Source organism: Copadichromis virginalis, linkage group LG2, assembly GCF_057382275.1.
Source record: "Copadichromis virginalis isolate Kocher_CV1m ecotype Utaka linkage group LG2, C_Virginalis_male_GT1.1, whole genome shotgun sequence".
Taxonomy (NCBI): Eukaryota; Metazoa; Chordata; class Actinopteri; order Cichliformes; family Cichlidae; genus Copadichromis; species Copadichromis virginalis.
Window position 1 is genome coordinate 25,090,539 of NC_140619.1, and position 25,801 is coordinate 25,116,339.

A 25,801-nucleotide genomic window follows, 5' to 3' on the forward strand; every position below is an offset into this window, starting at 1 on the left:
TCATCATCGCCTCCTTGATGTTATAGCAGAACTGAAAAAACTCAACTGTGTGCACACACATGATGTGCACATGTACATCTGAAAATCTGAGCCCGTGCAGGATAATTATTTTTCCTGTATGCACGTGGAGGATTGTGTTTAAAAGCAAGCATGCCAAGTAGGTAGACAGACGGACAGATAGATCGATGGATAAAGTCGGTATTACTGCAGTATGGAAATCTGAGGCTCAGTTCCCCTCCCAATTAGAGTAGTGACTTCTGAAATGCCATAATACCCATTAATTAGCAGGCTGCTATTTTCTCAGTGATTTGGCTAATTAGTCTGCGAGGCTCTACACTATCTGGACCATTATTATTGGGCTGAAGCCATGCAAGCACACTCGCGTGCACGCCCGCGTTCAAGTTGGTGCACAAACACAAGCGTACTCACCATGTACCTTACAACTGGAAGCACAGTCGAGACTAATTTAAGTGGCATCATTATTTGCTTGCGGGACAGCATGAAAGAGTTTCAGCTGAAGAATGGTTTGATGAAGACAGACACACACACACACACACACACAAACACGCACATTGCCCTCATCGTTAGCTATATGGTCTTCGTAACATGGTACTGATACTGGCAAAAGCCCATCCTACTGTTAGAAACATAAGGAAAGCTTTTCAGCCCTCTGTAATGACTTGGCATGTATGTGTGTGTGAGAGAGAGTGTGTGTGCAGCTCTCTCTCTCTCTCTCTCTCTGCTTCGACAGTCCATCAGTGTCTCCCACCGGACAGACAGGCCACTGACACAGCACCACAAGGCCAGGAAACCTCTTCAATCACTCCCTCACTTTTCCTTCTCTGTCAGGCAGCAGAAAGACGTGATTGATCTGTTGTTTCATCACCACCATGATAAAAGAAAGAAGTTGCTCTTCTTTCAGTGTGTGTGTTTGTGTGTGGCATCCACCTTCTTAAAACTTTATTAATCATCTTCATCAATAACACAGCCCTAACATTGGTCATCTTATACTTCGCATGTGTGTATGTACGTGTGTTTGAGCGCACGTGTGAATGTATGCTCGCACCCCTTGCAGCCCGGTGAACTTCATAAGTGTCCCATCACCACTTTAATCAAATTACTTATGAACCAAAATTGACAGTTTTCATTAATTATAAAGGATTATTCTAATTGCGATTCAAATTTATTCATTTAGAACAGACGGCATTCAGTAATGTTTCAGGAAATTTGCATATTAAATGGAGAGGGTAGGCGATTAGCTATGCTAATGTATGCATGATTCCTTATTTTGTGATTGGTGGGCCATATGTAGCAGGCTGGGGGTGTGCAGGTGAGGAGTCTAGAAGGAGCTGTAATATGTTTGATAAACACAGAAGGATGCAAGGCCAAAACATACACGTGCACACGTATTTGCACACACACACACACACACACACACACATACACACACACACACACACACACACACACACACATCTGTGTTCAGTATCAGTCTCCCTCCGTCACACACTCTTTCTCTGTCTTGCATTTTCTCGGTCTCACCCCGCTCCCTGTTTCCACATTCCTCCCTCAAGACCCATTGGAGGAAACAACTTTTCACCCGAGAACAAACATGGCACACTAATTATGTTTCTGATTTCTGATCCTGCTGCATTTAGAAACATAACCTTGAGCCTGTGTACAGTTACAGTCACAGTTATGATTTAATGTGGTGTTTAAATGGAACAAAAAGAAAGAACTTTTGCGAGCAGCACATTCATCCCCACAATGTATGGGGCCGGTCCAGGGTTGACACAGTGCTCTTTATCAAGCTATATATAGTCGATGCATTATGCATTAAGTTTAACATGTGCTTAAATCAACAGTATTCAATATGAATGCATCAGTCTTTAAGTAAGGCAGAGGGGAGAACAGTTAAGGTAAATGACTGCACGGGGAGGTACACAAAGCAGGCTGAAGGGCCCGGTCTCACACACACGCACACACACACACGTGCGCGCATGCATGCATGCGGTCACACACACCCTTCGGCTGTGTGGCGGTGTCAACCCAGGCTGATGACAGGGCCATTATTCACTGGTCAGTCCCACGAGGGCAAGGTTTGGGCTGGACAGCGTAGCAGCGCGTCCCAGCATGGCAGGACAGCGGTGAGGTGAGAGGGACCAGGACCCTTCATTACTCCCGTGGTTGGGGGCCTGGAGCCTCTCTTTCTCTCTTTGTCTCTGTCTCCATCAGATTAATGGGCCAGGCCCGACAGAGGAAGTGTTTCAATCAGTGCCGCCTGCCAAGATTGTCCATCACCTAGACAGCCTGCTATTCATCATGGCTTTGATACACAGACGCACATACACACACACATGCACAGATGTTTATTTGGTTGCATTTTTCTGTGGGTGGTTGTGGCGTAAAGCCAGCCCACAGGTAGCGATCTTATCCGGCTACAAGTTGTCGAACCGGGCGCTCTTTTCTCCGTCATCAGGAAGGCTCTCATTTCCTTGTGTCAAAGCGCTCGGCGCACAACTTCTCAGCTGAATTTTGAATGATCTTTTTCGGATGAAATGGATGAAACACAATTGGTTAAGTGTCTCTGGGACTTCTGTCCCCAAGCTGGGACTTGAGCTCCGGATCCAGGGGGAAGCGAGGAGAGATCTTTCCCCAAGCAGAGCCTCTCCCCAAGCGGCAAAGGCACAGCGTGGATCCCCCCACGCTCCCTGACCCGTCGTCTCCCTCCTCCTGGGTCCATTTGTTCTGAGAAATATTTAACGACAGGGCAAATTCAACCGGCATGACGTGCACACACATCGAGCAGATAAAGAGGAGGATGGGACGATGCGTGGAGTGAGCTCGAAATGAATTTTTCAGCGCAGTGAGATGTTCTATTTGAATAAATCATGACACTTAAGATAGACATGAGGGCAGTATAGAGGTGCCCACCACTACTTTGAGGAGTAGCACTCCAAAGGAATGAAGTGCGTGTGCGTGTTTGGGAACGAGACAGAGAAAAATGGCCTCTCTTTGTCCATTTACGTCAAAGTTTTTGTGTTCAGTATTATTTTTTTTACATATTTAGTTAAATATTTTCTCTTTTTAGTCAAGTCACATCACTTTATCTTGCACCGGGTGTTTCTGTCACTGTCTATCTAAAGTGGGCCATTGCAGACTATTACAGGCTGGTGTCCGAGACTGAGGGCCAGGCCCAGAGACAGACCTGGTTCTGGATTATTAATGTCCCCCCAACCCCGTGGAGCCAGGCCGCCTCCTCCACCCAGTGCCACCCCCCCTTCCTCTGCACTACACCCCTGGGGTCAGCCTGCATGGCTCCTGGTGCAAGGCCCCCCTCATAAATCTCCCTAAATTAGTGTGTGTATGTGTGCACGCGCGTGCGTGTGTGTGCCTCCATGCTTAAACATATACTGCAGGCAGGGAGACAGGTCACCACAAAAACAAGCCAGTCAGGCTCTCGGTTGAAGTGTCAGTGATGCATGGCGGAAAGAGTGCAAGAAAGAGTTGCAGAGGAAAGAAAGAAAATGAGAAATGAAACACGAGGGGAGGAAAAGAAAATATACAAAACAGGAGTTGAAGAAGATATTTGATTCCGTGAGAGCGCCGGACTTCGCTTTTAGTTTGGTCGCCTATTTATTGCTCCTTTAATATTTTTTTCTTGTTTTTTTGTGCTGTAACATTATATTTGCTTACAAATATTTACACTTAATTTGAATCTGCCTCTGACTTCATTAGGATTGATTTCCTGAGCAAATCTTAATGCTTAATTGCTGAAGTGCAGGAACTTCCATCCTTCTACCTGCCTAGATTAGTTCAACATGTCCCACGGTGGTAACAGGCATGGGGAAGTGCTGTTGTGTCACTTAGTTAACCCCGGAGACAAATGGCTCCCCTCCGGAGCACAGTGAATTACACACCTCATGAAGCATATTAGGAGCCAGACACAGGGGCTTTTCTTCTGGAGATGATCTGTACAGCAGAAATGGATGGAGGGAGAGGAGAGGGCTGAGTTATGGTATCACCCGCAGCCATTTTTACAGCGCATCAGCATCAGAACAAAACAGAGAGAGAGAGCAGCATGAGGAGGGGTGAGGGAGAAAGAAATGGCAGAGAGATGTCCAACAAAAGGTGGAAAAGATAAATAAACCAAAGCTGCGGAGGAAGATAAAAAACCCAGAGTTCCAAAGTTATCTGTGTTAGATTTGACAAGGAAAACAACTCTTTACCTCATTTGTGGCTAATGTGGCAAAATTATTAGAAAATATAACAGCATTGTCCCTCGGAGGCTTCATTGCTGTTAGCTAATCACTTAGACAATCTTTATCACCACAGTAATAATATTTAGATGCTACAGGGATTACTTAAAAGTTGTGTTATAATTGCTTTTCCTTGTTTTGTTTTTTATGGGCAGAGGGTGAGTTTGTGTTTAATTGCTCCAAAGTGACAAATAATGCCCCTTATGATATGATGAAAGTGTGAGATCATTAAATTACTACGCCGACTGGCTGCGTGTGTTTATTCGTTCAGGGTTTTTTTTTTTCTGCTTTTACAAATTTATGCCATGAGGCTTCAAGAGGCCAAGCAGTTATTTTCACAAATTCACTTCCACAGCCATTTCTAGATTTGGAGGGGGGGGTAATTACGTGAAAGCAAAATGGTTTTATTTCATTTAATCCAGCCGGCGCAGCAATTTGCACTGGTAATATTTGTAGCTGTGGAGTCTGCACAGTAAAACAGCTGAAAACCACAAGAGTTTCAAATACAAACAAGGTAGAGGGAGGCTGTAATCGAAGCACGACCGTGCGCGGGAGACAAGGGTGCGTGTAAAGCAACTGAAAATTGATGTCTTCAGAGAAGATGCTGTTTTATTTTTACATTTACTATGTGTAAGACTTAAAAAACATCATATGCTGGCCTGAGGAATATAAATACAGAAGTAAGGAGGCAAAATCCCCAAACACACACACAAATAAGTTGTCAGGTTATCCAAGTGCTTTTCGGCGTTCAGCTTATTCGTTTCATTATTTTCTATAAATCTTATACAACTACATTCCCCTACGTCTCCCTATAGTAAAAAAAAGTAAAGAATTAAAGATACTGACTTTGGTAGGACTGACTCTGTAGGTCCTGAGCCTGATAAGATGTAATGTGACCATGATTATTTTGCTTGGTGTTCCCATTTTCTTGGACCAAACTACTCTCACACGCCGCCATGTGCATGGAGAGAGTGAGAAGCAACAATTGTTAAACATCAAATGGGTCCCCTATTGATCAAAAGCAAAGAAAACAGTATAATAGGGAGCTGAATCGAGCAAATGAGAGAATTACAGGCTATCTGTCCATATTTACCGGTCAGCTGTCAATCAGATTATCCATAAATCCGTATGGTAATCTCCTTGCTAATGCATATCCACCCCCCACTCCTACAGCACACACCCACACTCTGTTGATCCATGTAAATGTGTGCCAGTGGTGATTCCAGTCCCCTCGGCTCTCCCTGGGAGACGAGATGGAGCACAGAGGAACCAGCTCGCTGCAGTTTTGTAATGTTTCCACACGGCTGACTCGAGACACCTTAAGTCATGTAAATAATGAATCAGATGATGCGCGGTTGTGGGAGATCCGCATGCTGACATATAGAGCAGCATATGAGGCGTGCTGACTTTCTCTCGCTGTGTTTCAGGAGCAACCCAACCCCCTCCTCCAAACTCTAATATTTAACCCTCTGATTTGGTCACCTCTGACTCGGCTGACCCTAACTTTTCTCCTTCCACTTATCCATCATCTATCTGTCATGAATAGCGGAGCAAGAGGAGGAGGAGGAGGAGGGCAGTTGAAGAAAGCGTAGAATCGATGAATTAAACAGGAGGCGCAGCTAGGAAGGTGGAGTATGTTGGACAAGTGGAGGTAGGCCACAGCTGTCTGTGAGGCTGCTCCCTGACCTCGAGGAGACAAGAAAGTTGGGAGACCCTCAGTCTGTGGGGTCTAACAGCCACTGTAAAAAAAAAAGGGGGGGGGGGGGGGACTCCATCTCTCTGCTTCATGAATTATTGAGATATTGGCCTACAGCTTCTAAAATATACAGGAGGGTGGTCTGTCTCTCCTTTCAGATTTCACATACTGTCTACTCGTCTCTCTGTCTATGTTTCTATCAGTTTCTCCTCTCACTTTCTGCCTCCTCTGTTTTTTCCCCTCTTTTTCTCCCATCCCCTTCTCATTTCGATTTGGCCGCTCGAGCCAGCGAGACTGTAAATCAGAGCACAAACAAAGCCAAAGAATAAAACAGAGCATCAGAGAAAGACAGTTTGTTATTGAGAGCATATAAGAGTCTTTTTTTCTTCTTCTTCTTTTGCTTCAAGAGGAGCATCTACCACTAACCAGCTGTCACGCATTTAAAAGTTGTCAGGGATAAATTCACGAGTTCTTGTGTTACATCAGATGCTTATAATGCACACAGCAGTAGGCTGGCCCTTGGAATGAGACATAACTCCAGCTTGTCCATTTATCTTCTTTGCTCCTTTCTCTCTCTCTTTTTTTTTCGTATCCCTAGATGAAGCAATTGTCCAAGGCACGCTGCTACTTACAGTGTTTCTCTTGACATGTTTCTGTATGTGTGTCTGTGTGTGCCCGCACGTGTGTGTGTGTGATGCGCTCACTCGTGCATGATTATATCTGAGGCGGTTGGCTCCAAACGCGCTGCCCAGTGCAGAATCCTAGCCATAACAAATGAACAGAGGGGAGAAAATAAGACATATGAAAGAAAAGCTGAGCAAAGGAGTGATTCTCTCACTGGCTGGTCGAGATCTGTATTGTAAGCAGTTTCAGCTGTCAGCACTTCTTTGAGCTACCTCAAAGGGAAGTGGGGGGGGGGGGATTGGGGGCGGGGGGGGGGGGGGGGGTCGGTGGTGGTGGTGGCGTGTGTTGTAGTTTCATTTTTCCCCTTTTGAGGGTTCCTGTTTATTTGTACACGGCGCTGTTTATTTTCGCGGCTCATTTGATTTTGGTGTTTTTTGTGTGTTTTCGTTGTTGTTGTTGTTTTTTAAGACAGACAGACAGCGCAGAAGGGAGAGTGACGAGACGTACAGTGGTGTAGGTTCAGTTAAAGAAGAAGTTGTCAGGCTTCGAGCCTTGAGGTGGGGCTAGGGAATAAATTGTCAGCCGTCCCCCTTCCTGCTTTTCAGCCCACCCCCACAACTCTCCCCTTTACTCCTCCGACCCTCCCTCTCTCCCCCGTTCTCCTTCCCCTCCCTCCCTCCTTCATTAAGTATTGATGCGGGTAGCCATACTTGCCATCTCAGCCTATTAATAATGCATGGCAGGTGCTGTTGATGTGGTCTCTCACACTGAGATTGAGAGAGGCAGGAATGACAACACTATGCTGCAGAGTAGCTACAGCACAACCTCCGTCACACGGCTGTGCAGCTGTGGGGGGTGGGGGGGGGGGTTCTGCGTCTGCCCTGGTGAGTTTATGGCAAGCTGTGACAGCAGCTCCAAGAGATGGATATACAAGGTAGCATCTTACTCAATATCCCGGAGCTGTTTTTACATAGAAAAGTGCCTGTGTCATAAACAACTGATGGATGATGGTGGGATAGTGTATGATCCTTGTCTGCCACTGCTCTTTTATTTGTTTTATTTGTGTTGTGTGTTTTATTGAAGGGAGCTCGCACTGTTTCAGTGACTCACAGGTGCTGTTGCAACAGCTCATTCGGTTCTCTTGCTGTTTGTTTCTCTTGCACGTGCAGGTTCTTCCTCAAGTTCTTCCTGAAGTGTAACCAGAACTGCCTGAAGAATGCAGGGAACCCTCGAGACATGAGGCGTTTTCAGGTGATACATAACTGTCTGAATGCCTAGCTCAGTGTTTATAGTGGACAGGAGTAACACTTCTGTCTGTTTCTTCTTCTTCTTCTTTCTTTTAAGGCTACACACACAACCACAGCAGAATCTCCTTCCCTTCAAAGAATAACAGAAAGAATTCAAAAGATCTCTTTCTAGTAAAAATGTCCAGAAGCCACAGAGCATAAATGTTCGAAAGTTACAAAAGAATTAATAAACAAATGTCCTGAGGACTCAGAGAAAAGCATCACAACAAAAGAACGTTCAGTTCTAAACCCACATATGAAAACGCCACAAACAAAGCTGCAAAATGCCTCATGAAACGATAAGTAGATGTGAACCCGTTAGGAATGATAAACCCAGCTTTCTATTTGAAAGCTCTTCAAAGCATCTTTCTGCTCTTTGCTTTGACAACTCTACAGGTTTGGATGACTCCTACTGCTCTCACAGCTTTGTTTTTGGTGGCAGCCACTGGCTCCTTTAAGGGAAAAAGCTCTGAGAATCCACTGTGCACACACTTCCTGTTCCTTCTGGAAGAAAGGCTCGCCACTGGCAGCCATCTTGGCAACAAATTTGGTGGTTATTTTGAAGCCCCTCTCTAAGTGAATGAGGAAATAGCAATAACTTTAATTTCAAAGGGACATAAGTGTTGCATGTGTAGAATCACCAGTGAATCAGAATCGATTTTTAAAAGTTTTCCTAACAAGTTACACTTTAACTCTTCATGTTATAATAAAAATACAAAATACTTTGCACGTGCATTTGTGCATCTAAACTGGCTAATAGATGTCCAGATGTGAACAACCCCCATATATGCATTCAAGGAATTCTCCTATGAATTTCTATTACGGATCATTGGTGTCATGTGTCCAGTGCAGAGAGCTGCTGGCAAAGGTAGAGAGGTATTTAGCAGCTAAAGAGCACGCCATTTCTCTCAGAGGTTGGTGGAGACCAAACCATAGCTAAAAGGAGAGTGCTCCACATCTACAGGATGTGTAAGTAGGCAAATGTAGGCTATGGTTTGCTAATACATCACCAACACATACTGTGTGTTCCCAGCTATTTTCTTAAGTGACCAAAGTGGGTTTTTTTTTTTTACTAAACAAGCACCACAGATATGGTAAAGCAAGCAAAATAATGTCAAATTAACCCCTCTGGGACAACAAATAATAGAAGTAAAACTTAAAAAGTGTAAAACATACTGTTCATAAAAAAAACAAGTCCTAAAAGCCATGAACGTGTGAGACTATACGAATAAATATTATAATGTAAATAGGAGTATTTGTTAAACGTAGGTTAAAGATTATGTAATGTGTGTAAGCGTGTGTGCGTGTGGGTGGGAGTGAATCTCAGGGTACACGTATGTATAGCGCAGGTGACTGGCAGGTCATGTGAAAGTAAGATATTGCTGTCATTCATTAGACAGGAAGGAGCAGTAGGGTCATATAAGTTTATACTTCTTCCTACTCACGTTCAAGCATAAAACTTGACTTACTTATATACAGATGATTAATATATTTGGGTTTTTTAATATTCATACATGTCAGTTGTGCTTTATTCTTTTACATGTTTAAAATAAATGTATATACTTTACAAAAATAGTGATTCATATGTTAAAACCCATTTATTCCTAGAAAATATATCAACCAGTCTTCATGAAGTGTTTGGTAAATTGTAGATATAACAAAAGAAGTATAAACATGTTTACTTCAGTGTGAAAGTAAGTTAATCCACATAGCATTTTGCAAGAACTCCTAATGCTTGTCCGGCGTAATCACGACAGCGTTCAATTACTGAAGATTTGTAAGCAGCCACAACAGGGTGCTGGTTGTTGTTTTTAACACCTTGTTTCTCACTTTCTTTTGGTTTTCCTTTTTCTCAGGTGGTTGTGTCGACTACGGTGAGCGTGGAGGGTCACGTTCTGGCCGTCTCCGACAACATGTTTGTGCACAATAACTCAAAACACGGGCGCCGAGCTCGGAGGCTGGACCCGTCAGAAGGAACGCCATCCTACCTGGAACACGGTATTTAAAGCGAGAACAAAACACCTCGGCTCTCTTCCCCATCTTTCTTTGTCTCCTTCACTTTATTTCTCTCTCTATGACTCCACTCCTCTCCCTCCCTCTCTCAACCCCTTCCCCCCTGTCTGGCTCCACACTCAACCCTTCCTCTGTCTCCCACTCCACTCCCCTCCAACCTCCTTTCTTTCTTATCTCTCTCCTGTTTCCTCCTGGATTCTCACTTTCCTCTCTTGTAGGGTTTCTAACTCGAGCTAAGAGAGGAGTGAGTGGTAGCTAGTGAGTCTCTTGTCTCTCCCTTGTGGCTTGCTCCCCTCAGGTCTCTGCCTCTGGGCCTTCTACTCTGCCTCGCATAAGCACTATGTGTCTTATGAGGTCTGTTCTGCTTAAAGCCAACACTGGCTTTATTTCCTCGGAGACCTGCTTTTATCCTCCAGCCCTCCATCACTCCCCATCCCTCAGGTTTTCAAACACACCCATACACATACTGAAAAGCCCCTTGCACACACATACATACACACCCCCGCATGCACAGTCAAACCCAAACCTTTAATACTTCATAATGACATGTGCACATGATTTAGGAGCCTGCACTGATTCCCAAGTCCCTAATCCAGTTATTTTCTCATTTCGATTTCCCAGACATTGAATAAGAGAAACATATTTTTTTTTCTTTGAGGAAAGTCAACCTCAGGGATGATAATGACAAAAAAATAAGCGGGGATTTACATGATGGCCTATAGTAGATTGCATTAAGATTGAATGTTATGGTTAAGTCTTTCTAATGACTATTCTCCAGAGGCAAGGTGGACCACTTGTCCCTGCGACTGGTCTCACAGATGATTAGAAAAGTTCACAAAGATGAGACATATTGGAGACGTCAGCGAGGCTTGGATCTTGCACATAAAGAAGAGTCCACACAGGACACCAACAGATGTTTCTCGTGTTATAGAGATTTGTTTGGGAATTTCTTCCCCTCTGATTTTCAGTTTTCCCGGTGATGGGAGTTAAAAAGGAGGAACAAGAGGAGTAAAAGGAACAGAACAGGTTACAGGGAGAAATGTAAATGTGATGAAAGAATGGGGGGAAAGTGCCCAACAGTGTAAAGAATAGAGAAATAATTTTTTTCATTAAAAAGAGGACAGTAGTTTCCCATTCCCCCCACCCCCCCACCCCCTTTCTGGTGTGGGTTCAGTTTGTGTGCAGGATGCGCAACTTTGGGGCCCATTTCAGGCGGTAATAGATGAGCAGTGCATAGAGTTGAACAGATGGCACCGAGGAACACCCCAAAGTATAATCCTATCACATGGATTCACGTTCCACCATCTGGTTAATCCACACACACACAGATACACACATAAACACACACATGCACATCGAGCGCACATAATATCAGCGGCTGTGAAAAGGAGGCATCTTAGGCCATGATTACGGCCACAGATTGCTGCTTGGTGAACGCTGATCTCTGCAGGCGTATCGGGGGGCTAAATATCATTCCAGCTTGTTGGGGAGGATCAACAGAACAGGGAGTCAGGCAAAGAGCAAAGGCTAGGCTGCAGGGAAAAAAGTCAGCCTAGTCTAAAGTGGATTATGCCGCTTTACAGAATTACAGCATGTCTGACAAGCTGCATATCTGTTAAGGAGAGGAGATTTAGCTTGTATAAACATGTATTTTCCCAATGCTGTTCTTTTCTTCAATCACACCCAGCAATCATAACACCAAGAGATAAGGTCAAAAAGCACACTGAATGGCAGTTATTGAAAATGCTGTTTATTGTTGTGGTCCCACGTACTTTGTCCCATAAGATGCGAAGAATATGCTTAGAAGGAAAACACTGGGAGCTTAGAAAAACCCATTACAAATGTACCGGGCAGAAGCTGGAAGGAGTCCATGTGGTCGTGCTCTGAGACACTGGCTACTACACAGATATATGAAACAGGCAGCTGAGCAAGAGCTAAGTGTTTGGCTAATGAAGGCAGTGTATTCAGAGGGCAGAGCTACTGTTGGCTCTGCTGTGTTCCCCGGTCGCATGGCCTTTGATCAGACACTGAGCACACCTGACATTTACACGCCCGCACGCTTTGCCACGTGTCATAAAACAAGTGCACCGCCGCTACCCTCACACGCGGGGCAGGGGTGATGTTTAATAACAGGGCGAATATAATCACTCTGATTAGTATTCCTCACTCGCCCCCCGACCCCTGGGAGAGAGGCGATAGGTGATATATGTGTATGTGTGTGCGCATGTGTGTTAAAGAGAGGGAGAGATGGAAAGTAGAGAGGACTATGCATGCTGCCAATAGCAAAAGACCTTCTAGGCTTTCATTAGGATAGCAGTTAATCTGTTATATATATATTTTTTCTTTTTTTTCCAGCAACCCCCAGCATCAAAGCCATCAGCCCTAGTGAAGGCTGGACCACAGGGGGCGCAACAGTCATCATCATCGGGGACAACTTCTTTGACGGCCTACAGGTCATCTTTGGGACAATGCTGGTCTGGAGTGAGGTTAGTCACAATTTAGTCATATTTGTGTTGTTTTGTTTGTTTTATTTTTATTGGCTTGGTACACTTCTTATATAGCCAGTGTGGGCAAACAGTCTTTTAAATGCTTCATTTGGGAACCATTATTTTTACATTAGATTAAATACATAATTGTGATTTAAAAGTGCCAAAAAAAACTTGTAACACTGTAGCATCACACTTTTGATAATGTTGTAATTATTTTATGGACAAATAATATAATCAGATAAACCCTTGTTACCCACACTGCATGAAATCACTATTACTAAACAGAGAGCAACCATCTGCAAATAGCCTTATTTAAATTCACCAAAACTACATCAAATGTTGAAAATGAGGCATGTTAAGTTGTTTCCAGCATATGGAAAAGCTGGGCAAATACATAAATAAAAATCACCTGGAGGAAAACATGGATCAGTGTGTGACGCTGTTGTCGGATAAAAACCAGAACCCTTAAAAAACGATTTTCCTTTATTTGAACAGAACAAAGCATGTGTCGTTGTTGAGTCATGTTCAGCAGTGCTGATCATCTGAAGTCCTGCATCAAGCGAGAACAGGACAACATTTGGCTTTCACAACTACTCGGTTCCCAAACACTTGCATCGTGTTGTTAAAAGAAAAGGTGATGCAACACATTGGTAAACATGTCCCTATCCCAACTTTTCTAAAACGTGTTGCTGGTGTTAAAAAAATCTAAAATTTGAGATTTTTTTTCAACAAAGCAAAGTAAATCCTTTTAGTTCCAACAAATCATATCACATGTTTATGCAATTCCTACATTATTATAGGGTTTAAATGAATGGGAAAGCACAGCATTCTGTTTTTGTTTGCATTTCACACAAAGTACCAGCATTTTTGGAAATGCTTTTTAATTGAAATCGCAGTCATGATTAATAAATGATACTATAAGAAATAACTGTTTGCAGGGCTATAAATGCATATTAGTTAATACTTAACAATCTCAATAGAAGCCTATTGTTGCATTTCTCTCTGTCAGCTCTCACTTCTGTCATATTGCTATTCACCTCTCTTCCTGTCTTTTAATACGTTGCTATCTTCCGTCTTGAAATATATTCACATCGTACAGTATGAATCCCTTTGTAAGGAGCATCTGCTACATGACTAAAATGTAAATGGAGTCTATGTGTGAAATTGAAGGTCAGTGAGCAGTGCAGCTAAACAGCTTTCTCTTTAGTAAAGGAATAATTCTATAAAAAGCTCCTATATTATCTCGCTGAGAGGTGAGTGGGGCCAAACAATGCTAGAATGAAAGCCTAGCTAAGTGAGCAATGAAAAGGACAGCTAGAACAACACACACACAGATGCACACATACATGCGCACATACACAAAGCGCTGGCAGCAGCAGTGATAGCTTTTGAGCACTGCTAGTTTTGAGTGCTCGTTCACTACAGCGTGCAGGAAACAAGCACTCAGCGAGGTCTCATCTGTGTTTTGTCTTGTTACCGTTTTCCTTCAAAGACCCTTCAGCGTGAACACACGTGCGTGGCGAGCGGGCTCATCAGCTGCACTAAGTGAGCCTGTTTAAGACACAATTGTGCTTTAATGTGACTAACGGCAGCTTCAGCTGACAGACACGGAGACAGGGGCAGGCCCATTATACATTAACTCGCATTGTTCAATAGGCGTACGCAGAGGAAAAGTGTGTTTTATTCATAAACAGATAACTGCTTTTGAACCCCTCTTACAGAGTCCATGTCAGCACCGATAACCATCCCAAGCCTCACAGTGACATTGCCTTAGGCTACGAGGCCACCTGAGGGCTCGTAGCCAAGCGCATCATTTTCAGGCCGATTATACAAAGAAAAAAAGTCAAAGCTGCAGAGGAAAGGTCCGAGATGAGCCGAGAATACCCCCACCCCCACCGGTGCACATGTTTAGATATGAAGTATCATCACATTAATCTGCCTGGCCTTTCTACTTTTCCTGTAGCTCATCACCCCCCATGCCATCCGCGTCCAGACTCCACCCAGACACATCCCCGGGGTGGTGGAAGTCACACTCTCCTACAAATCCAAACAGTTCTGCAAAGGCACACCTGGACGCTTCATCTACACAGGTACCTTTACACTAACATTTACCAATCTGCTGGCTTTTCTCCCAGTTTCTCTCAATTCTACATACAACTCATGTAGAAGAAATTGACAGCTATAAGCACATCAAAATCTTCACACGCTGACTTTAAGTTTTATAAAAATCTCACTTTATTGTTATATATATATATATATATATATATATATATATATATATATATATCTGTATTCCTAAAGTTTTGTCTTTCAGTTTATAAGCTGTCATTTCTCTGGACGGTTTCTGGTGAAAAATGTGCATGCTAAGCAACTTAAAATTCAATAACAGAACTCAATAATTCAGTGGAAAAAGCCTGCTGATCAGAGGAGGAAAAGCATTTGCCCTCTTTTATGAAGCAGGTGAAGGTCAGGAGGAGGATTAACCTTTTGATTGGTGGGATTATTGAGAATTGACCCTGTCGAAGACGCGATTCAGAAAGGAAGAGGTCCGTGTGGAGTGTGTGATATTTATTTATTTATTTACTTTATTTTTTTGATGGTCAGCACAGGGGCATGAATAGCTCGAGTGTTACATCAGAGCACGCTGGTGCAGAGTGAAAAAGGCGCCGCGAGAAGAGCGGCACAGAGAGAGTGAATGTGAAGCTGTGATTAACCAATGCAAGGCCACAGGTCCTCTGGGAGACTGTGAATCACATAAATCTGTCTGTAATCTCAACCACTGATAGACTTAGGCCGTAAGCCCCGGCTGGAATTACCAACATTTGACAAAATCACAATTGAGAGAAAGCGCGCGTGCGTCACATTGCTAGCGTTTCCTACATCTTGTGTGTTCCTATGCATCACAGCTATGACTGTGTTTTGTGTTCTTGTGGGGAAGACTGCAATAGGATGCCTGTGTTTGTTTGCACGTAAGTGTGAACATAGTCCAAGCGCACACATGCACGCTGACAAGTAACTGCATTACTAAGACACAGGGCAGATGGGTGGGCAGCCTTTGCCATGCCAGAGCTGTCCAACAGCCCACACTCTGCCAAACCCATAGAGCTATGCGTGTGTGTGTTTGTATAAGTGTGTGTAGGTGTGCATATGTGTATACGCAGCCTTTTAATGTGCCAGACATGTGGCAACCGCATGCATAAATGCCCTATCGCTTCCTAGTCCTCCAATCTTTCACCTTGTCACATTCACTTATTCAAAACTCGGCTTCTTTGAACAAATTCATTCTTTCCCCGCTTTCTGTCCCTCCATGCTCGGCTTCCGTGGAGGCGCATAGAAGAATCTCAACAGGTGAGAGGTAGCAAGAGGTCATCCGCTGGGTGCCGACCGCATGCGCCACGGTGCCGCGTGCCAAGAGCTGGCGGTGACAGAGTCAAGTGTGTCGAGGCACAGACCCCAGTTCTACTTTTCACACACTTCATTCCAGCCACCCCCGTGGGCAATTGTACGTCTCAAATATAGGTTTTTGTCATTTTACTTTCTCCCAGTGAGGAGGAAACCTGCTCACATTTAGCGGCGGGAAAAAAGAAAAAAAAAGAAGGGGAGGATGAGCAGGGCATTTGGAGCAGAAAAGCAATCGATGTGAGTGGAGAGAGAGAGAGGTGGATGAGAAAGAGGAGAGAGGAGAAAGATGGGAGCGAGGGATGGAGGATTACCATGGGCCATGTTGCCCTCCTGGGTCTGTTTGGCACCAGTTTGAGCCCAGTTGCCAGTGGGTACTAATCATGGAGGATTGGCAGCGCTGCGTGGCAGCTGGCAGCCGGCACATACACACACATCAACACATCCCCACACTCACAGACATGCATATACTCCTATATTACATGTGCATGCGCGATCACACACACATGCACGCTCTGAATTACATTGGGGACAGCTGGCATTGCTAATCAACTTCTGCTGAGGAGAGGAAAGCGAGCAGCTCACAGACCTAATTAAGTCAACACATACCCGATACTGCTGCTACTGCTGCTTTGCAAACATACCCGACACACACACACAAACCTACCCACATAGCCCTACCTATAGGTTTATCCCCTCCGCCCTTCTCTGCATCATTATCGATACTCTAGAACCAGCCACCACCAAAATGAAAAAAAAAGAAGAGACGAGAACTTTTGGTGCAGAGAAAATTCGAAGAGAAGCTATTACAGTAATGTGTCCTCTGCCGTCTCTGAGGACTCCTGTGCCATTAGACTTCAGAAAGCTCCAATTAGACTCATCAAAGGCAATTAAGCTATCCACTGATAAGAATAGAAGAATGTTTTTTTTAATTCCCTGCTCTTCCTCTGTCTTTTTATCCCCTTATCCCCCTTCTGTTCCTCTCTCTGCCCTCTGCCTTACCCACCTTTGGGGCTGAGAGCTTTCCCTAATCTCCCTCACTTTCCTCTGCTCTCTCTCCCTCTCTCTCATTATCAGGTCAACCCCCCCACCCCCCCTGTACAAATGCATCTCCATGTTTGGTTGTGTATCACCTTTTACTAGATTGCTGTCTTTGTAACATTCATCAAGGAAGCTCTCTCTTTTCTTTTTGCCATGCAACATAAAATGATAATACCCAACCAGTGCGGCCTATGTGTGTGTACCTGTACTCATGTGTGTGTGTTTGTGCGACACAAGGATGCCGGCCATAGATTGGGGGAGTTGATGAATCACCCTTGTCGTTCAAAAGGCAATCCCTCCCTCCTCAGTATGCAGCCTTGTCTGCTTAGTGCTTCCACTACAGCTTCTGCTGATATTAAAAGGCTCTGCTGGCTCACATTAAGGCTGGCACCGCGCACGGTGACACGCATCCGCGCACGCACAAACATTAGGGGTAGTTTTTCAGCGCTCAGTGCAGATTAGGTGTGTAGGAAACATCACTCAGTTGCGGCAAAGAGGCGCGGGAACAGTGAGGGGGGGAGAAAAGACAAAAGTCAAGAGCAGAATTTAAACCAGCTGCTGCTGACATCTCTCTCCGTCTCTGCACGCCTGCCTGTGTGTTCCGAATTAGTTTTAGGACTGTCAGTTGTCTCTCATTTTATACAGTGCAGACACTGTATTGTAAAAGTGTGACACAGGTAAGTGCTGCAAACAAGAGTCTGCAGTTTAAAGTTAGTGCTAGCTCTAATTAAACTGTCCCGAACTGTGGTGAAATCTGCTGGTGATGCACACTGAGAAGCACTGCTTTAATTACAAATCACCAGAGTGCTTTAAATTCCTAAGTATATGTGATCCTGGTTGTGTTGATATCATAATTTTGGAGACGCGTGCATGATAATCAGCGGGAAAATCTCCCGCACATGTTGCTGCATAAACAAACTTAACATCAACATAGACAGACGTAGTCTACATTCATATACACACGTGGATCGCCGCACGCATGAGCACGTTCGCACATCACACAGATGCACGAATGTGGCACGAAGTCATCTGGCAATAAAAGTGGGGTGCAGCCACGAGCTGGTCAATTACTTGTCTTGCTCCTGTTTGTGAATGCTGTCTTTTATTGAGCCTGGGCGGGATGCCTGCTGTTGATTAAAACGGCTGGTCTACAGCTGGAGACAAGGCCAGCTGAGATAGCTGCATACATTCCCGTTTACGGCACGCAGTCTTAACTGCGAGGAAATTCACACCTCTATTTGAGATTGAGATTAATTTTCTGCACCATGTGGCTTGTCTTGCCTCTTTAGCATGCTCCGTTCTTATTACGGGAGCATCTGCTCCATGATGATGATGTAAATGAATTTCGAATGTAGATTATTTTGTTCCCCGCCGAAATGAGCGGCGCTCACCGGAGGAAATGATTTCTCGTGTTTTCTTATATCTTAATTCAAGCGCACACTTTTCATCTGGATTTTTCAGAATTTGCATTCTCCCAGCGAGAAGCCATGCTGTCAGGTATTGTTAACTGTCGACATGCACTTCTTTTTTTTTTTGCAACAGATAATTAGAGCTTAGGTTGTAGTAGTATCCACACCTCCATTGATTTGTAGAATCTCTCTGCACACACACACACACAAACACACACACACATTCTTTCCCTCCTTCCAGCCCTCTCTCAGGCTCAGCCTCTCCTCTCCTTTAGGAGCAAAAAGCTCTACTCATCTGTTTTCTGTGTATGAATTTCCAGCCATGCATTAGTCTCCCTGACATGTTCAAGCGTTGCTTTATTTAGCTTGTCGGATTCTGCAAATAAACGCAATCTCAGGGTTTATGGAAAAATGGATAAAAATTAGATTGTAAGGTATTGATCTGGATTGTGAGTAGTTGGTGGGGGTGCTGTGCGTGTATGTGTGAGAGAGGTGGTGTTGGAGGTGGGGGGACGGGGAGCTCTCGTGTGTGTGTGTGTGTGTGTGTGTGTGTGTGTGTGTGTGTGTGTGTGTGTGTGTGTGTGTGAAGAGGGTGGGGCGTGGTGGGGGTGAGCAGAAATGAAGCCGTAATTCAGGGCTATTGAACCCCCTGCCACTGGCGGCATCGATCGCCAGGCAGCGGTTATGAGATCACACCTGAGCACTGGAGACTGCAGAGGGGAGGGAAGGACGGGGGGGAGCTGTGCGGGCAGGGGTGGGGGGAGACGAGGGAAGGGGGAGACGAAGGAGTAAGGAGCGAGGAGGAGAGAGAGAGAAACAGAAGGTTGTGATATGATCAGCTCCTTACCCGCTGTCTGAGGGCCTGTTAAGGTGTTAACATCAAGCCTCAGAGCCAATTACCTAACCCTGCAAGTACACTACCCACTCACCTCCTCACACTCACAGTGTTGTGACACAGAAGGAGAAGAAGACAGGGCAACTGGACGCTGGCTGTTGTTCTCCCCTCCTCCTGCTCTGTGTTTCCAGGACAACTCCACTCTTCTGACCTCTCAATTATCCCTGATCCCCCCCCCCCCTCCCCACTCGACCTTCTACTCTTTGCACCCCAAACATCCATCCGAAACCCCCACCCACCCACCCCTTCGTACACACTCCCCCTGCGGCTCTGTGGGTTATTATAGTGAAATATGAAGCGATGTGGATTCTAGGCTTCATGAAATTTCCATGAGCATTGATCTGATCTGATGTGGGTGATTGCTAGGTGAATCCCTCCAGTCCAGAGCTGTTGCTCATCTATTCATTTATTTATGGCAGTTATGTTTTACTGGCTTTGATTTGCTCTTCTGGAGAGCGACAGCTAAGGATTATATATATACCTGAATAGGAGAGTGTGCTTGGAATCCTGGAGGGCAGCAGCGCACCACTCCTCTTTCCAACTTGGAAAGTTGTTTTTTCTTTTTTTTTCTTCTTCTAGCATTAATTCTTGGTGTAAAATGTGAGATATTGAGCATGGATATAAGGGCATAAAAAAAATAAGACGATCCCCAAAGAGGCACAGGCAGATAGTTAGTGATGTGCTTTGTCCCCCACATACTCGTCTTCTGGTTTATGGTCCTTGAAAACGAGCAGAGACAATATCACTTCCTCTCTCAATTACCAAAATTGTCTCTTTATTTGTAATAGGGGTATCTATGTATGTCTTGGGTTTTTATGCTATTGTTCACTCGAGGCTCATTTGGCACATTGTGGGGAACTGATAAAAAATTCATCATAAAAACAAAAGCCTCTGAGACGAAAGAGAGGATGTTGTCGGAACAATCCCTTCCTCAGACTGAAGGCCTAATCCAGGGCAAATCCTCCTTAAAGCTTTAGAGAGATCAGAGAATAGGGAAGTAATGTCAAATATTTGTCCTCGGAAATAATTCATACTTTATTTGTTGCATGTGATCGCCTCATTGTTTTGGCTTATTTTATCAGCAAACCAGCTGGCCCTGTAATGTGTGTCATTCTCTGTAAGCTGAGCCAGCCTCTGGCATCTCTACTTCGACTTTTCCATCTCTTTGCTGTCTTTGCTTCTAGCTATTCACCTTTCCTTTCATTCACTCTTATGGATCGCTGGAACACTCCACTGGGAGAGCTGTCCAAATACATTTGTGTTGCCAAAACAGAGCATCACCCATTCTCGCTCCCGCACGCTGTTTTTTTCGGTCCGTGTGTTTGAGCGGGCGGGCTCAGGAGGAGCCGTGGTGAAGTCACTGGAGGTCCAGCAGGACAGCTTGTACTCATAGCCTCTAGGGGCCTTTTTTCTGGGGGCCGCCTAGTCAGCCTGGCTGCTCAGATGTGAGGCGAGCAGGGCATCAGCCCCCAGGAAACGTCCAAGCTGCGACCCACAGGGGAAACAGACGGACGGCACAGACGCATACAGGCGATTCTCACGTGCAATGGCGCCTTTTCTTTTTCTTCCATACAAGCGCACATTTACTGTTTCAAACTCTGTCCGGAAGCAGCGTCTTAAAGGCTGTAGCGCAGGAAAGTTGTCAAGACTGTGCCCTGACTCCCCGAGGCAGCCCGCAAAGACAGGAGAGGGAGAGACAGTACATTAGGAATGAATTATGTGGAGAGAGCACTTATCCAACAATCCTCCTCTGAAGTGTTTGTACTATAAGCCTCAGATCTTCATTGTATTTATTCTAATGTTTAAATATTCATGGTAAACCTTCTCATATTCAATTACCGAAGCACGACCACAGCATGCAGAGAGTGCTTTCTCCCTGCTGCCTGGATGATCTGACTGTGTGTGTGTGTGTGTGTGTGTGTGTGTGTGTGTGTGTGTGTGTGTGTGTGTGTGTGTGTGTGTGTGTGTGTGTGTGTGTGTGTGTGTTTAGCTTGTTCCCTGGAGCGATCAAGCCTTTGTTATATTGGAACCAAGCTCTGTAATTGCTTATATTAGTCGCTGATCAACGCAAGACCACAGGACACACACACACATTCACTTTCCCTGATTCCTGACAGTCTTTTTATTAACCACCAAAGCGGGCGACAGAGAGAGATTCATTACATCACAGGCAAACAAAGACACACACCAGACCTAATAGAGAAAACCCACATTTTTCAGCGTGGCTAGTTTAATGTTGAAATATTCATGGATTCAGTTATGTCTGCTGTCACTTGCTTCTCCCGCCGTACCTTCTCTGGTGCTTTTGAACATTAGGTGTTTTCATCATTAAGGATCAAGCTGTAAATGTTTTTTTTCTCTCTCTGCCTGCTTCCCTCCACTTCCTGCTCAGCGCTGAACGAGCCAACCATAGACTACGGCTTCCAGAGGTTACAGAAGGTCATTCCCAGACACCCTGGAGATCAAGAGAGATTACCTAAGGTACAGTGCCTCTGCTCCTCTCATGTGTCTGCTCACACTAGTTGCCAAGCACAATAAATTCACAAGAATCTGTCTTGGTAACACTGGTACAAAGATGTATTGAAAACCTCTTGAGTTTCATAGTACGTAGGATATACATGGCACAAGGACAGCATGACCTCTTAGACAGAGGAACAAACCATGCGCTATAGACAGTAGGCCATACATGACACTATGCACTATGCACATAAACATTTAACCACATGTTCATGGTCATTTTCTGTTCAAACAAACACTTTATTTGTGCAATGAATGCACAAGCGACTCTATTCATCCTTCCACTGAGTATAAGGTCATTTGGACTGGCAAAGTGGGAAGAGGAAAGGGGATAGATGGAGAGAGGAAAAGAGAGGGAGAGAGAGAGAGAGAGGAAAGGAGGTTGAGGGGAGAGAGAGAGGAAGAGAGAGGCAGAAGCAGGTTAGGTGATCCATCATAGCTGTCCAGTCTTACCTCCTGCTGGGTCAGTGGATCGAAGTCAACCCCGGGTGGACTTTATTACTTCCAACACACACACTTATCCACAATGCAGCACACACACACACACAGAAATGCACACAGACTTCTCTATGCCTTCATGTGCACGCACACACACACACTCAGTGGAGGGAAGTCACCACCAGGCAGAGATGGAGAGCACAGGTAGATGCAGAAGGAAGATAGAGAAATCACTTGTCCTCACTGTGTGTCATGTCTGGTGGATACAAGAGTTGTCCCGGTGAGTTCTGGTCTTTAGCCTATCAACCCCCCGTATCTCTCCAAATATCTTTGTATCCATCCATCTCTTTTCCTCTCCTCCTCTTTCTCCCTCGCTTGGCGGTGTCTCTTTCACTTCTAAATGAACAGCGGTAGCTGGCAGGCCTGGTTGTTCATTTCAGCTCTATTGATTTGTGCCTTTATTGAGGTAATAACAGTTTGTTGACCACGCTTCTCTCTCAACTGTTGGCCTCAATCATTAGAGAGGGGCAGGAGAGGGGCATATGCTGGCAACTTCTTGAGCTACAAATGTCCATTCAAAGCTACCTTGGCACAAGCCTCTGTGTGGCTGTTCTTTGGTGGGTCTTTAAACTAGATTCAACTGACTGGGACTATAATATATTCCAATATATTGGCACTTTGACGAACCCGCCCCACCCCCAATACACATACAGCGTGCAGAGAATAGGCAGGATATATACCAACCCCTGTTCTATCTCTGTATGTTGCGATAATGATCCAGTGATCCAGCTGAAAACAGCCCCATACTGTGCTGTAGAATAGTCAGGCAGTCAGACTGAGCGGGGACTGCTGGGTAGCCAGACTGCAGGGTGTTTAGCTAAGGCTGCGGTGTGGCTGGGGGTCTGGGGCTGGCTAATGAGTGACCGCCCTGCCAGACGAGGCCAGGCTCTGCTCTGGATCAGGTTCCCCTTCCTGTTGACGTCTCTGTGGGCCTGACTTTACGGGAAGAGACCCTGCGCCCAGGAAATGGTCTCCCCTTACAGCAGCAGGGCTAAGGAGGCAGCATGGCGCTAACCACATTTATCTGTTTATCAGAATGACTCTGGAGCGCTGCCTAATCGCGTTTAGCTACTGGACAGATCCCTTCGCTAACGAGAGACTGATAGGTACAGACAGGGCACAGGAGCATGAGAGAGTGATTAAAGGGGGGGGGGCAAGTGAAAGTAGTTCGGAGGCTCAGGTGAGGGGAGAGTGAATTATAAATGAGGAGATGCACGCACATAATAGACCTAAGGAGAACGAGCAGAATGGCTGGTGCAGAGAGGGGCAAAAAAAAAATTAAATAAAGAGACTGATGTTGCACGAGTGCTCCCGGAACACCGTTACACTCCAACTGCAGATCTGTTCATGTCCTAATGCCTCGCACTTCCTTCATTTCCCCTCCTCCCCCGCTTTCTTTTCCTCCTCCTCCTCTCTTTTTCCTTCATCCATCCATCTAACTATCTAGCAATCCCTGGGAGGCATGGGGCGTCGAGGAAAAGCAGAGAGAAGGAAGCGAGGAGCAGTGCATACATACTAAAGAACCACTTACCTTCCTAGGGCCTCTACATCTCTCAATCACCTCAAACAGGCCTCCTTTCTGGTCTCCCCTCTTCCCAGCTCTCACCCTCCTCCTCCCCTCGCCTCCTTTTCTGCCTCCCCCAGATAGTGCTAGTAATGGGAGGTTAACACAGAGGCAGCGCTCCCATTATTGAGTGAATTTAGCACCTCGGACAGCGCTCTACAATCTTTATTGCTTTGCTGACCCTCTCGTCATGTCCTGGGCGTGCTCGACAGCCTCCACATGTGCATGGCTGCGTGTGCGGTTACACTCGTGTGTGTTTGCGTGTGTGTGCAATATGAGGTCTGATTGAAAGGCGGCGTGTCACGGAACAGAGAGCACACATGCTCCGGGGCTTGTTCACAGCGAGGGATACACTCAGGAGAGTATAACGCACAGCGTGAGTGTGCGCGAGTGGAAGAGAAAGAAACGAGGAGAAGGTTGGAGGGGAGGGGGCTGCAATTTTCTGGTTGTCGCGCCTCCAGCATATATCCTGGCCCCGGCACATTAACTTTTAAAAAGGGTTTTGTAGGACTGTAGGTGTCGACATCACACACACACACACACACACACACACACACACACACACACACACACACACACACACACACACACACATATATATATAAAGACTGCCTGGAGTCACACACTCACACACTCAGGGAGGAAAAAAGAATAGAGACAGAGAGAGGAGGGAAAGGGTTGTAAGCGGTGGAAAATGAGTGCGGAGAAGCTGCGTTAGGATAAATGTTTGATGTGGGAAATTCCACTCGGCGGTTTTCACCTGAGCAATGATGTTCTACATTTATCACACAAAGTGGATACAGGGCTATTCACTCGGATCATTACCAGGGTTAATACAGGGCAGGAGACGGGTGTGTCCCGGCTGACGAGGAGAGTTGTATAGCCGTCAACCTGATGATATGTTGTGTTAAATGAGATTGATGCGTGATCATGTGCGGCGGGTTCGTGATCCATCAGCGACAGAGGAGAGAGAGAGAGTGAGAAGATGTGGAAGATAGTTGACTGATAGAGAGATATAGGCTCATGTTTTATTCACAGATAACAGTATCTTCCCTCTGCTCTCCCAAACTGCCCAGCTAGTAACAAAGTGCTGGGATGGGCCCATTTCTCTTCCTCTCCCTTCCTCTGTCTACCCCTTTCCTCTCCCTCACACTCTCTCTGTTCTGCATTCACAGCATAATGCAAGGAGTGAAATGTAATAAAAGTGACTGAACTCTTTGAGCCGCCACACTTGTGATCAATCCCCCTTCCTCTGTCTGCGCTTGATTGCAGGAGGTGATTTTAAAGAGAGCGGCAGATCTGGTGGAGGCCTTGTACGGGATGCCTCACAATAACCAGGTAAACTCTCTCTTACACACACACACACAGACAAAAACACAAACAGCAATATCTCTTATTAGACATTATTATTTGTTTGTGGTTCGGGCCAAGTGGCAGCATCAAAGGCGCTTATCTCTGCTGGCGATGTAGCACCCTGCCGTGTTCGCGCAGAGATATGGGACCCACAAACATGCACGCTAGACTATGTTAGAGCTTTTTATCAATGCAGAGGGTGGAGATGAGATTAGAGGGAATGCAGAAGGCAGTTGAAGAGGAGGAGTGGCATTAAGGCTTGAGTCTGAAGGAGGAAGAATGGAAACCCAAAACAGGGAGGAAGAGGCAGGCTAAAGATCTGATGTGTCTGTTTAATGAGCCTTTCCTCCATTTACTGAACCAATCCCACCACTCCCAGCGACAACTGATAAAAACCACTCAGCTCTGCTAGATTTACATGTGCAGTATCTTGAGTGGAGATCTAGCATTCTTATCAGGCTATAAAGCCAACATCAAGGGTATATTTTCCCTCTTCTCTTCTCTTTTCTTCTCTGTTACTGACCACCACTCTTTTTTTTTTTTTTTTTTGTTCCTTCCTCATCGTCAGGAGATGATTCTGAAACGAGCAGCGGATATCGCGGAGGCCCTCTATACAACAGTCCCAAGAGGGCACAACCAGCTAGCCAGTCTTGGCAGCAGCTCTGTTCATGCTGGCATGATGGCAGTAAACTCTTTCACCGGGTCAGAGGTGGCACAAACAGCCAATCAGGGTGAGCAAACACACCAGGAAACAATTC

General features: G+C 45.3%; 1 protein-coding gene across 4 annotated transcripts in view; it reads left to right on the forward strand.

Annotated features, from left to right (window-relative positions):
• Window positions 1-25,801, forward strand: part of LOC146717363 (transcription factor COE1-like) — a 55,735-nt gene that overhangs the window by 21,918 nt on the left and 8,016 nt on the right. For all 4 annotated transcript variants that reach the window (XM_085474987.1, XM_085474978.1, XM_085474995.1 and 1 more), the window contains exons 7-13: window positions 7,749-7,830; window positions 9,722-9,863; window positions 12,234-12,364; window positions 14,331-14,457; window positions 21,504-21,592; window positions 24,963-25,028; window positions 25,612-25,774. In XM_085474987.1, the coding sequence (XP_085331113.1) occupies window positions 7,749-7,830; window positions 9,722-9,863; window positions 12,234-12,364; window positions 14,331-14,457; window positions 21,504-21,592; window positions 24,963-25,028; window positions 25,612-25,774 (800 nt within the window). The remainder of the gene's footprint in view (window positions 1-7,748; window positions 7,831-9,721; window positions 9,864-12,233; window positions 12,365-14,330; window positions 14,458-21,503; window positions 21,593-24,962; window positions 25,029-25,611; window positions 25,775-25,801) is intronic.